At 35.1% G+C, this 12,909-nt stretch overlaps 2 protein-coding genes and 1 long non-coding RNA gene across 4 annotated transcripts in view; all 3 read right to left on the reverse strand.

Annotated features, from left to right (window-relative positions):
• Window positions 1-501: 501 nt before the first annotated feature.
• LOC132162776 (disease resistance protein RPV1-like) lies at window positions 502-1,023 on the reverse strand. Its single transcript, XM_059573005.1, has one exon. The coding sequence runs from the start codon at window positions 1,021-1,023 to the stop codon at window positions 502-504; it is 522 nt and encodes a 173-aa protein (XP_059428988.1).
• Window positions 1,024-8,289: 7,266 nt separating this feature from the next.
• On the reverse strand, window positions 8,290-10,340 carry LOC132164524 (uncharacterized). Of its 2 annotated transcripts, XR_009438388.1 has the most exons (3): window positions 10,057-10,335; window positions 9,153-9,864; window positions 8,290-8,504 (listed from the first exon to the last, which is right to left on the reverse strand). It is a non-coding gene; the product is annotated as an uncharacterized LOC132164524 (long non-coding RNA). The 2 variants fall into 2 exon arrangements; XR_009438389.1 differs by lacking the exon at window positions 8,290-8,504 and having other exon boundaries at window positions 9,043-9,864; window positions 10,057-10,340.
• A 431-nt stretch (window positions 10,341-10,771) lies between these two features.
• The window catches only part of LOC132162777 (TMV resistance protein N-like), a 12,026-nt gene continuing 9,888 nt past the window's right edge, over window positions 10,772-12,909 (reverse strand). The window contains exons 7-8 of the mRNA XM_059573006.1: window positions 11,178-11,754; window positions 10,772-10,902 (exon numbers count right to left, since the gene is read on the reverse strand). Coding sequence (XP_059428989.1) covers window positions 10,772-10,902; window positions 11,178-11,754 — 708 coding nt within the window. The remainder of the gene's footprint in view (window positions 10,903-11,177; window positions 11,755-12,909) is intronic.

Genomic DNA, 12,909 nt, shown 5'->3' on the forward strand with positions numbered 1-12,909 from the left:
ACAATGATAGAGGTTAAAAAGACTATTCATTGTCAACAAATCGTAAGGAATTAATGGTGTAAATGATCATCATGGTTGTACGTGTATGATTAATTAGAAATGGCAATAGCATTTTAATCCAAAATTTATGGTTTTCAACTCCCTCAAATATTGTTTATTAGTAAGATGTAATTTGATCATGTCACAATTTTGAAGTGATTCTTGATTTGTTATGAGTATTGTTTAAATTTTTTATTCTAAATTTCTTTATTATGATAATTTATTTTAGTGACATCATCATATATCTAAATTATTTTTATTTTTTATTCTTTAGGTCTTGATTGCTTGTGGTACTTTTTCTACAAAATCTGTGAGTTTTTATGATGATATGATGATGCCAATAATATATGATTTAGCTAGACCCAAAATAAAAAGAAAAGGCAACAAAAATGGGAAATAAAGATGCTTCTATCACTACAAAAATACAAACCGAAAGAATTGGAAAAGACGAATTATTTAATGTTACCTATGGCTATCATGTACATGCCATCCGGAGATATTGCTCACTTCTTTCAAAGCAGCTCTCCACATTTGCATCTTGTTGATGTCAATCTTGGGATCTTTTTCTTTTTTATGCCTACCAAAAGCTTTTGCAAAAGTCCCCTTCTGTTTTCGTACGTGGGAAGGATCCACGTGGTAGAAAATAGGCAAAACGTTCAGCCCCGAGTATTTCATGCATTCGACGATCTTGGTAAGTTCAATGAGGCACCATCTAGAGGAAGCGTAGTTTGGAGAGATAACAACAATCGCATACATGGATTCTTGTATTGCTTTTATGAGCTCCTTAGAAATTGTTTTTCCTCGCTCAAGCTTTTCATCGTCTCTAAACACGATAATGCCTTTTTGAACCAAAGCCGTATATAAATGGTCTGTAAAACTCTTGCGAGTGTCTTTACCGTAGAAACTGAGAAAAACATCGTATCTCCGAGGATGTGTTGAAGAAGAAGAAGACGAAGAGACTATCTGAGTGCTCGTGGACGCCATCGATCGGAGACTTAAAAGATTGTTTAATAATGGAATATTAGTACGTAGTTTGCAGATTTCAAGAATTAGGCTTCATCAGTTTATCTTAACAAGAAGGCTCTGCCCTCTGGGTATTGTTATATATATGCAAGGCTTTAATTCCGCGTTGTGAAAAAGCGGTCAACATGAGGAAACTTCCACGAAAGTAGAAGGAAATGTCGTTGAAAGTTGGATTGGGGGTCCACCAATGAAGGTAATTTGGCGTACGTGAAGTTTCATGGAAATTCGAAGTTCGCACTGTACCTAACTTGGCTACCTACCATGCTTTGCTTATATTTTAGTTATATACTACACATAATTAATATTAATACTTTTTTTTTTTAAAAAAAGAAAATTAAAGTAGGATGACACAATATTGTTTTATGTGATTGTGATGATCTTCAGTCTCATGTTAGGCTCATAGTAGATGTTAGGACATTAACTTCAAGTCTTCTGCCGTTACGACATTTTTTTCTACTTTCCTTCTATTTTTGGAGCATTTTCAGCAGAAATGTGCAAAATAGCTACTAAAAAGGTATAATTTTTTACTTTAACTACTTATTTTTTCATGCACACTCCAATAAATTCTCTATTCTACTATCTATTTTCTTTAAATATTATTTTGTGCGTGAACAAGTGAAAGAAAGAGGAGGAGAGAGTAAAAGGAAGAAAGGAAGAGAAAAATAATAATAAACAAAGTTTATAGTGTGAATAGTAAATAGGTTAATCAGCCTATTTACTATTCATACTAGAAGAAAAAATTGCAAAATAGTTATTTTGCTAGAAAGGAAAAAAGGTTAATCTTAGTCAAATCTAACTATTATAAAGAATTTGCATATTCTTTTGTAGATACTCTTAGAAGAAAGTCAGTCTCATGTTAGGCTATTAGTAGATCTTGTGTAATTACTCAGATAAACTTTTTTTTTTATTTATTTTTTATTTTTTATTTAACAATGAGACCAAAGTTACACGGACAATTACAAATAAAATTGGGTGACTTTTCAACAACAAAACCTAAACGAAAAAGTTAATATAGAAATGGTAATAGAAACAAACGGTAGACAATGGATCCACAAAGGATCCAAGCCTCGCACAAAGCGACATAGAAAGGCAAAAAATTATTATTATTAATATAAATATTTTTTTTAAAGTAGGATAACAAATTGTTTTATGTGATCGAAGGGAAAATTACTTGGAAGTTGCAATGTCCCTTAGCTTCAAGCAATTCCCCAGCTTTCGGGGTTGTGAAAAAGCGGTCAACATGAAGGTAAGTTGGAGGTTACAATTAAATTAAGCAATAAAAGAAAGTTGTCTTCACATTGCTTTTGTGTAGCTTTTTTTATTATTATTTTATTTTTATATTTTTTTTAAATATGGAATGAAAATGAAATTTTACGAGCATAAAGCTCTTATAACACAGAGCATAAAACTCTGAAAATATGCTTCAAGTTTCTCCTAACCCATGTACAATTGCATTTAAGGAACAAATATACTTTGTGCTGACTAGATCTAGGACATGAGATTGCTTTTGTGTAGTTGGTCTGCTTCTTTTCTTTGCAGGGATGTTCATCATTGCCAACGGGTGAGGTTTTTTATTGAAAAATGTTAGGCTTACCAATAAAGTTTTAAAAAAACAATTTACAATATGATGTGTCACAATATGATTGAATTTTTCAAAAATTGAATTTATCTCATTTTTAATCGTATTGTGCCACGTCATGTTTTTATTAGATGAGAGAGAATCATATGTATTTTTTTATTAGTATTTGTTATGAATTTGTTAAATTCCAGTAATAAAAAACCCAATTCTAGCTTGATCTCCACTTCTACCTTGATTACCTGTCTTACAATATTTTCAAAATATATTTTTTGTATTTGCTCAACTGATTTATATTTTCTGATTTTATTATGTACCTAATATTATTCATTAATTATTTAATTGTATTTTCTATTTTAACAGGCATTATTCAACTATAAATATACCTTTTTTGTACATAGATTGACACACAAAAATACAAAATTCTATTCGAATTTTGATCTATTCCTTTCGCTTTTAAAATTAGTATTAAATTTTAGATAAATCATACGTGAATTTTGATCTAATAGTAATTTTAAAAGTCACGTCAACTTTAGGAGGATAAAAAGATGGTCCAAACATTACTCTAAACCTATTGTCTACATCCTGTATGCTTAAGGTATCTCCTCTTTTATAATCAAATTTCATTAATTACTACATATCAAAAAAGAATAAAGAAAAACATTATTACTGATTTGTTGCCCGTGTAATATAAGGTCAAGTGTCTTGAAGCAATTGACCAGTATGTCCTAAAGCATGAGTTTTTAAAAGCACTATTGATAAGGGCAAAAGGGTATATCAGAGCAATGCAGATGGAAGAATCAAAATTCCAAATTAATGACCCACGCGCCAACTACAGGAAATGGATGCAATTATCAGACCCACAAAAGAGCCCACAACACGCCATGTTTTCTTTCTTTCCCATTCAACACGGTTTTAAGTCTCTTTTCGAGTCTTGTCGTACGTGAAAGGAGAGATAATTATATGTATTTTTTCTTTTTTTGTTAGTATTTGGTATGAATTGTTAAATTAGAGTACTAAAAAACCCAATTCCTTAGTGACTATCGGTGGAGAGGTTCTTCTGCTTTTTTAAAAAAAATTTATTTATTTACTATTTAAAGTAACTTTTCACTATTTCATCCAATTTCTTATCTATCTCACATGTAAATTCACTATTGTATTTATGTGGAACCGATACGAGTTCACAAATTCAATGATGAATTTCTTAGATTTGTGAAAAGAGATAATTGAGAGAATGATTTGTAACACTCCTAAAAAAATAAGAGCAAATTAAAAGACAATTTTTTGACCTGAATTTAATAACATACTTTATTTCCATGGTTGTTTCCTTATGATTTAGAAGAATTTTCTCAAATCTAATTTAAAAGTTAACATCTATCCCTTAAAACATGTGAGGAGTACACGGCTTTTTAAACACACCGACAAAGAGACTCTATGTTAACTCGGTACTTTAACGTCTAAAATCTGCTCACCATTCATGAAACAAGGGAAGATAGAGAAGTAATACAAGACAGAAAATCTTTTAATCGCCATTTTTTTTTTGATGAATAAGCATTTTATTAAAACTAAAGCTCAAAATAGAGCATCACCGAAACACAAATACAACCCCTTACAAAACAAAAAATAGGGGAAAACAAAACCTACAAGCCAAACAACTACTCAACACCAAAACAGCCCCTTACAACCCTTACATGTTGAAAACAAGAAACAAACTACAAGCCAACATTACAGAGGATGGCAGAAGGCAAGTTCCACAATGAACACAACAAAAGGTTCTCCCTAGTTCTAGGAAAACCTCTTTTTATAGCAATTCTAGCCCTGATTTCCCAGAAAATCTGCTTCAATAACTGTTCTTCAGTTTTTGGAACACCATCATGTCTAAGTTCATTTCTAGTATGCCAGAGATTATAAATAACAGAACCAAGAACCAATTGACATATTAAGCATTTAAGAGAGTTATTTCCCCACTTATTGCAACCCAGCTATACAAGTTCATCCCAAATCATAGGAGGCATATCAATTCTACAACGAATCATGCAATATTTCCAAACTCTCGAACTAAAGCTGCATGCAAAGAAAATATGATCACGAGTTTCCAGTTGAGAATGGCAGAAACAACATTGAACCTCACCCTTATAACCCCATTTGAGTAACCTCTCCCCTGTAAGTAGCCTATCCTTCATAGCAAGCCACAAAATAAAAACCTGCTTAGGAATAGCAAGAGGAAACCAAACTAACTTCCACCAAACAACCTCTACATTCTTCTTTCTATGGGCTTCCCAAGTCTCTGCACTAACATAGACACCCTTTTTAGAATCAGTCCGAACTGGCTTATCAAATTGGCCTAAACAAACTTCAGAAAGCCTAGCTTGAATATCAACTAGAGCTTCTGATCTTGTTGGTCTCCAGAACCAATCTCCATTGCAAATGACAGAAGACAGCTTAGCTTCAATATTACTTTGAGCATCATAAACAGCCCTGAAGCCATATTGCTCAATCAAAACTCCTGTAGGATGCCACAAATCCAGCCACATATGAATGCTATCCCCATTCCCAACTTCAAACTTCAAGAACCTTTTAGCAATAGATCTCAGCTTTAAAATTTTTCTCCAACTCCATGAACAATTCTGAGGAATATCTACACTCCAAAAACTCCTTCTTTTTAATAGATTTTCTCTAACCCAGGCAACCCAAATAGAACCAGACCTAGCAAAAATACTCCAGATATGCCTAAGCATAGAAGTTTGATTCCAAATATCAAGCTTCCTTAAACCCAAACCTCCCTCCTTTTTAGGAAAACAGAGATTAGTCCAAGAAACCTTTGCTTTAGCTACACCTTCTTCATTCCCATTCCATAAAAATCTATTGAACTTTTGTTCAATAGCTCTAATAATCTTTTTAGGAAGAATGAAAATACCCATCCAATACACTTGTAAACTGTAAAGAACAGAAGATAACAACTGGAGCCTACCTGCATAGGAAAGATTCTTGAAAAGCCAATAATCTATACGGCCAGAAATTTTGCTAAGTAAAGCTCCACAGTCAGCTGCAGAAAGTCTTGATGAAATAAGAGGAACCCCAAGATACCTCACAGGGAAATGACCTTCCTTCATCATCAAATCATCCAATAGAATATGCCTCATTCTATCTGAAACTCCATAACAATAAAGAGAACTCTTAGAAGGATTAGCTTTCAACCCAGACAGATTCTCAAACTCAATAAGAGCAGCTTTGATAACTTTAATAGAACTCAAACTAGCTTCTGAAAAAATCAAAAGATCATCTGCAAAACACAAATGAGTAAGCTTCATTCTCTCACATTTAGGATGGAATTTAAACCCAGCATTACCACCAGTATGTGCAGCCATAATCCGAGAGAACACCTCCATAGCAAGAACAAACAAGTAAGGAGAAATAGGGTCACCCTGCCTCAGTCCCTTTTTACCTTCAAAATAGCCAACCAAAGTACCATTGACACAAACATAAAATTTAGGAGATGTAATACACACCCTGATCCAGCTCAAAAATCTTTTAGGAAAACCAAAACAGTGAAGGCAATGAAGCATAAAATCCCAATTCACCGAATCATAGGCCTTCATAAGGTCTATTTTCAAAGTACACCTAGGTTTCCCTTTTTCCTTATGATAACCCCTCACAAGTTCCTGAGCCAACAGAACATTCTCAGATATATTCCTAGAATGAATGAGAGCAGATTGGTTCATGCTCACCAAATCACCCAAAAAAGGCAACATCCTGTTAGACAAAATTTTAGTAATGCATTTATATATAACATTACAACAAGCAATAGGTCTAAAATCTCCCATGGCCGAAGGATTAACCTTTTTAGGAACCAAGGAAAGAATAGTAGCATTCACTTCCTTAAGCAATAAACCAGAAGTAAAGAAACCTTTAATAGCAGCCACTACCTCCTTACCCACAATAGACCAAGTAGACTTAAAAAAATCTGCAAAAAACCCATAAGGACCAGGGGCCTTATTGGCTTTCATATGAAACAATGCATCTCTTATTTCATCTTCAGAAACCTCTTTTAATCGCCATTGACACTCAGGAAAGGATTTGCAACGAAAGGATTTTATTTTAGTGTAGTCGTTGGCGCTTTACATAGCTAGAGCAAAAGGACCAACTGGCAGAAGCTGCATTTGGTTACAATCTTGAATCTACGTACTCTTGATTAATTAAGACAATAATATTAGTGATTTACGTATTAACGACCCCAGGAAGTCCATGAAAAGCATCAGCAATGTATTGTGTTTGGCAGAGTATTAAGGATAATAGTGCAGAGTATTAAGGATAATAGTGCAGAGCCAACAAAGTCAAGACTTCCATCCAAGGCAGAACTTCAACCGACTATATATGAAGACTGAAGAAACAAAAGAGGCATAAACTTGAAACGGGAAAGGGCAAATTTTAGAGTCATTGTAAAGATAGAGGGAAATTAATTAGTCAATACAATTAATTAGTCAATTGACTCTCCACTTCCAGCTTGATTATCTGTCGTCTTAGAATATATTCAAAATATATTTTTACGTTCTTTTTGTATTTGCTTGACTGATTTATATTTTTTTTGTATAGGTTGAATTTTATTATATAATATTGTCCATTAATTACCTAATTGTATTTTTTATTTTAACTGGCATTATTTAACTATAAATATCAAGGGTGGTGGTTCAATGGCACAAGGAAATTCCCAAGTGGTCAGGGCATATACTAGGGCATGAGTTCGAATCTCCGTAATGAAGAATCCCCACATAAGTCTGATTAGTATTAGACACCTTAAATTCTCGTTGATGCCCTGGTAGGGCTGTATCAGGCTATGGTTCAGTCGGATTTGAGGGAGAGCATACGGTTCCCACTGTTTAGACTCCTTCTGTGCGGCTCTCAGCGAGTAGGTGCTACTATGGTTACGCCCATGTAGGATAGCTATAATTGGTCTCCCCGGCCTACCATTTTTGCTCAAAAAATATATATATATATATACCTTTTTTGTATACAGTTTGACACACAAAAACACAAAATTCTATTCAAATTTTTTAATCCTTTCTGCACAATTTCTAAATTACAGAAACTAAATCTAACTGACGACAACATTTTGGTAAACAAAATTAACTTGTACATGTGTCTACAAGCCCTACTACACTAATTCTATATTGATACAAGATAATGAGATATGAACGAATGCTTCTTTTTGGGTGCAACCACTTTTCTCCTCCTTTTTTTTCTAGATTTCAAGGAAAATATGAACTTTGAATTAATTACTGAGATAAACCTTTTGTCTACATCCTGTATAGGCTGTATGCTTAAGGTATATCCTCTTTTATAATCAAATTTCAGTAATTACTACTTATCAAAAAAGAATAAAGAAAAAGCATTATATATTACTGATTTGTAATATATGATCAAGTGCCTTGAAGCAATTGACCAGTATGTCCTAATGCATGAGTTTAAAAGCACTATGGATAAGAAGATACCATGGTAGAACAAGCAAAGGGCAACTATGGTAAGATCTAGGTAGAATAGTTATAGTTTGCCTCCTCTTACTATTTTTCTTAGAAAAAAAAAAAAAATACAAATGGAAAAGGAGTATCCAAGCAATGCAGATGGAAGATTCAAAATTCCAAATTAATGACCCTCCAACCATAGCATGCAAATTATACACAATCTGACCCACAAAAAACAAAGAAAGAAAGAAACAGAGACAAGAGCACAAAGAGGCCCCAACATGCCATGTTTTCTGGCTTTCCCATTTTCATCACTGTCTCTCTCTCTCTCTCATCATCATCACAAGCCCCACTTCCCTTCCGCCTTCGTTTATGTGTCCCCATTGATCTTCACAGTTTTGGTCTCTCTTCGAGTCAAAAAGCAGAGTAAAAACAGTGTTAGAATCAAAGAAGAAACAGTAGCTTTGCATGATTGCTTTTTACAGCAATTCAAAAGGACCTTGACTCAGGAAAAAACTTAACTTGACGGTTGTGAAATTGAATGGGTCCCATTATAAATTGTTCTAATCTTGTTTATCAAGACCAATTGACTAATTGCTTTAGTCGGCCCAACCATTAAGTATGTTAAATATAATAGATTTGTTGAGTGTCTTATGAAGTATAAAGAAAAAAAAAAAATTAATATATTTAAGTAGATCTAACTTCATTAACTTAGGCTTTTAGGTTAGAGTAGTGTTTAAATATGTATATTAATGTACCTTTTGTAGACTTCGTGATTCTCTCTTAATAGTTTGTTTTTTTTTTTCCAAATGGCCCAACCATAAAGTATGTTAAATGTTACTCCTGCAGTCACCTATTGTAATGCTGCAATTCAAAAATTGGAAATGTCAATAACTGGCCCTCAGCTTGAGGAATAGCCACAAACTCTTCACAGGCCAACAGAAATCCAGCTTTAAGATTCTGTTCTTATTCAGTCAGTTTCCATTAGCCCATAAAATCTTTTCTAGAAAAATACAGAAGACCTACATTTGAAGCAAAAATGCTCAAAATCAAACCTTAGGTCTTGGTGGTAGAACATGAGTTCTTGGACTCCAGCAACCACGTACTGCAGCATGAAGTCTCAAAGGAGTGGGATTTGTCAGAAAGAGGGATCGGGCCAAAGGATCCAACGTTTTGTTGCTGTCAATAAAATCCAAGCTTGTATGCATTGGACCATTCCCAATCACCAGAAAAAGCAAAAGAAAACAAAAGAAGATACAATTTTTTTAATAAAGCTTCCTTTCATTTTATTCCCAGAATCACAGCAATTAACTAATGAAGCTGAAATTGAATCTAGACCAAACGAGAATATACAAAAAGGTAATTGAGAATGACTACACAGAAGGCCCGAGAGGCCACATTAAAACAGATGGTTTGGAGGGTTGCAATGCAATTCTTGTTGTTACGTCTAGAAATGCTCTCTCTAATAATGCTAAGCAACCAAGGAACTGCTCCAAGTTCTCCCATTTCTTCAATGCCCTTCTGCTGGCTTGATAGCATTGCAAGGATAGCCAACAACTCTTCAGAATCAAGGAGAAAAGAAATGAAAAAGGATGCATGAAAGTGTCTTTGCTAATGGGAGCTGTCATCACCCATGGAGTCATTCCGGTTACAAGATTGAGATCTTCAATCCTTGTCATCTTGCCTTGAATCAGACTCTGATGTTCCAGAAACAGAAACGGAATCCTCAAGTACGTGGCTCAAGAAAAGACAAACCAGTGAGTTTGTCTGTAAGAAAAGAGGAAAGACAAAATAACCATGAGTTAATGAGTGGATAAACCAATTAAAATTAGCTTTCTGCTACGGCAATAATTCAAAACTTCGCTGAGCTCCCTATGATTTGATATGGAAAATAGCATAAACAAGCAAACATGATGAAGATGAAGAATTTGAATTATATAATAAAATTATAAAAGTTACCAGTGCATCCTGAGCTTTTTGCAGAGCTAGTATTGAAAGCAGGGACCACATTTTCGTTCAGCAGCTACAGCAAAAGGATTTGGTGTGAGATTCTGGGTAGCCGCATGAAAGCTGCCGCACCTTGTGGCATGGGATGATGTTTTGGAGTGATGGAATTAAGGTGATAAAAGGGAAAAATCTGAGAGTAAATTCTTTGTAAATTGGCGCTTGGTGCTGTGTTGTACAATATTTGGAAACAACAAAATGACCTGCGACATGGTAATGTGGTGAGGTCAGAGGAACAGATTTTGAAGCAGATAGATTGGGAAATTCGTACCAGAATTATGGGGGCAGGTTCATTTAAAAAAACCTGAGGAAAACAAGTTTATTTGCTGCAGATGGGGGTTTGTATTGGTTGGTTTAGTTGGCTACTGTATAGGCTTCTGCAGCAGTAGATTCACTATACTCTGTTTTATTCAGATTGTATAGGTGCTTTTGGTTTGGGTTATTTTGCTAGTTTGTTAGAGTTTTAATGGGCTGGTCTCTGCTGTGAGCAGTCGAGCTCCCTTTTGGAGTACTTGTATCTTCGATTTGTTGATCAGTAAGTTAAGCACACACACCCAATGAGTTTTGGCAATTTTTTTTTTTTTCAATATAATGCCGGTCACAGTAAGCAACTAAAAAATCTAATAGAACCACGACTGGGGCTTTTAGCAACAAACTTTCAGAAAGCGGCCTAAGCAACTGAGGAATGGGCTCTAAGACTCACCAAAGAGTGCTGGAACACCACCGAGTACTTCTTTTCTGCTATATTCACAATGAGAACACCAAAGAGCCACCATGGTCCATAGAGACATCTTATCAAACCTAAAGCACAAACGATGAATTTCAATATATGTAAAGGAAAAGCAAAAATTTAAATAACATGGAAGAGGGAAGTTCGTTAGAAATCACCATCAACACCAAAACATTAACAAAATCACCAAATATTAAAATTAAGCCTAAAATCATATAAGAAAGAGAGAGAGAGAGAGAGAGAGAGAGAGAGAGAGAGAGAGAGAGAGAGAGACCCTTAAATTGTATAATATGGCCATCGACCAGGAGACCTAGCGTATCATAAAGATAAAAAAATTCCTCATAACTTTGAAAATCCAAAACATGTGGAGAAATGCTGTTTAGAACTTGGTAGAACTCTGAAGCATCATGCTGACGGACGACACGTGCCCCACACTTCTTCACCTCTACCTTCAGGTTGCCAGCTGTAATTGAAGCCTTGAGGTAGCCCCTTCCAACCAAATTATTCCTCTCTTTCCCGAACCACTTTGCTGGGATATACACCCAAAATCCACTTGGCCCAACGGAAGAGACTTCAGGGGCACAGAGGACTAAGGATTCTGTAACATCAACTTCATTGGCTTGAAATTGACAAACAAAGTGGGAAAAATTAGGATCACTGTCATCAAATATTGTAGAATTCGAATTCCCATGCTCATTGACCTTGAGTTTTCTTCTCTTTCTTGGGTAAGTGTGAGGCTCATGAAATTGGTAAACAATAAAAAGAGCATACCCCTTCCACTCATATGAATCATAATCCCTGTCCACATCTATATGCATTTGAATTGTTCCAAACGAATTAGTGCTTTTACTGTTGAACCACTTTGGGATTCCATATCCCAGCAGCGCTGGGCCACATGCTACCACAGTACCAAAACGTTGGCTCTGCAAAATAAAAACCAAAAAGAGAAAGATGTTAAGCTATTAAGAAACAATATAGCTTAATTTTGTGTGTTAAAAAAGAGATCACTATATAAGAGACTCACACTTTCTTTACTCCATAAAGGACTTCGTGGATGCAGATGGAGGATCTTGAATGGTTTTCCATCATAATCAATATAAGCTTGTACAAGAGAGCAATCAATGCTCCTTTATTTTTCATTTGAAGTCCTCCACAGGTCCATTTGCTTATAAATGTTGTGACAAATGCAAATTCCAAGATCACCAAAGAAGTAGAAAAGTGCAGAATAGAAAAATAACACAACCACACAAGACACTAAGATTTAAGTGGTTCAGCTTAACAAGCCTACATCCACTGGCGGAGACGATCCAGGAGAAATTCACTAACAAAAAGTGGAGTACAAAGAGTAGTACAAACAAAACCACTCAAACCCAAAAGCCCCAATACACCCCAATCTCACTCAAAAGAGAATTAGATACAAAAGAGAAAAATATTCTCTAAAATTCTCTAAGCATTTCAGCACTCCAAAAGTGAGATCAAAATGAAGAAAAATGGTGCATCTTCTTCTCCCAACAGCACAAGCCTTTCTCTCTCTCTCTCGGCAGTTTTTTTCTTTTCTTCTTTCTCTCTTTTTCTTGCTAAAGTAGCTGCTGCCCTCTCCTCCTTCTTGATGACCGAATGGCTTCAAATAAAACAAAGCCAGCCTTTTCTCAAAGCTTCTAGAAGAAGCTCAATAGATGGAGAGAAAGAGAGACGTGTGGGAGAGAAAAAAAACAAGACAAAGAGTATGGGATGCCATACTGCTGTGGGGCCCACGGTAAGACTTGTGAAAACAAGTCACAAAATCTGACAAATCTCCACCTTGACTTGAATTTCATCAAGTCTTCAACTCAAATCTCCTCAAGACGTCTCCTCCAACACCCCTAAGGGTAATTACAAACGACAAACACCAATCAAGCCCAAGCATTGCTTGAACTTGAAGAACGAAAGTGGCTTAGTCAACATGTCCGCTGGATTTTCCGCCATAGCAATTTTCTTCACTATGATATCACCTTGTGTCACGACCTCCCGAAGAAAATGATATCTGACATCAATGTGTTTGGTCCTCTCATGATACATTTGATTTTTGGTCAAATGTA

This window comes from Corylus avellana, chromosome ca10 (assembly GCF_901000735.1).
Source record: "Corylus avellana chromosome ca10, CavTom2PMs-1.0".
In the NCBI taxonomy this organism is placed as follows: domain Eukaryota; kingdom Viridiplantae; phylum Streptophyta; class Magnoliopsida; order Fagales; family Betulaceae; genus Corylus; species Corylus avellana.

Bases quoted from the DNA above. Each gene is read 5' to 3' on its own strand.
- LOC132162776 (XM_059573005.1), bottom strand. From the start codon at position 1,023: ATGGCGTCCACGAGCACTCAGATAGTCTCTTCGTCTTCTTCTTCTTCA.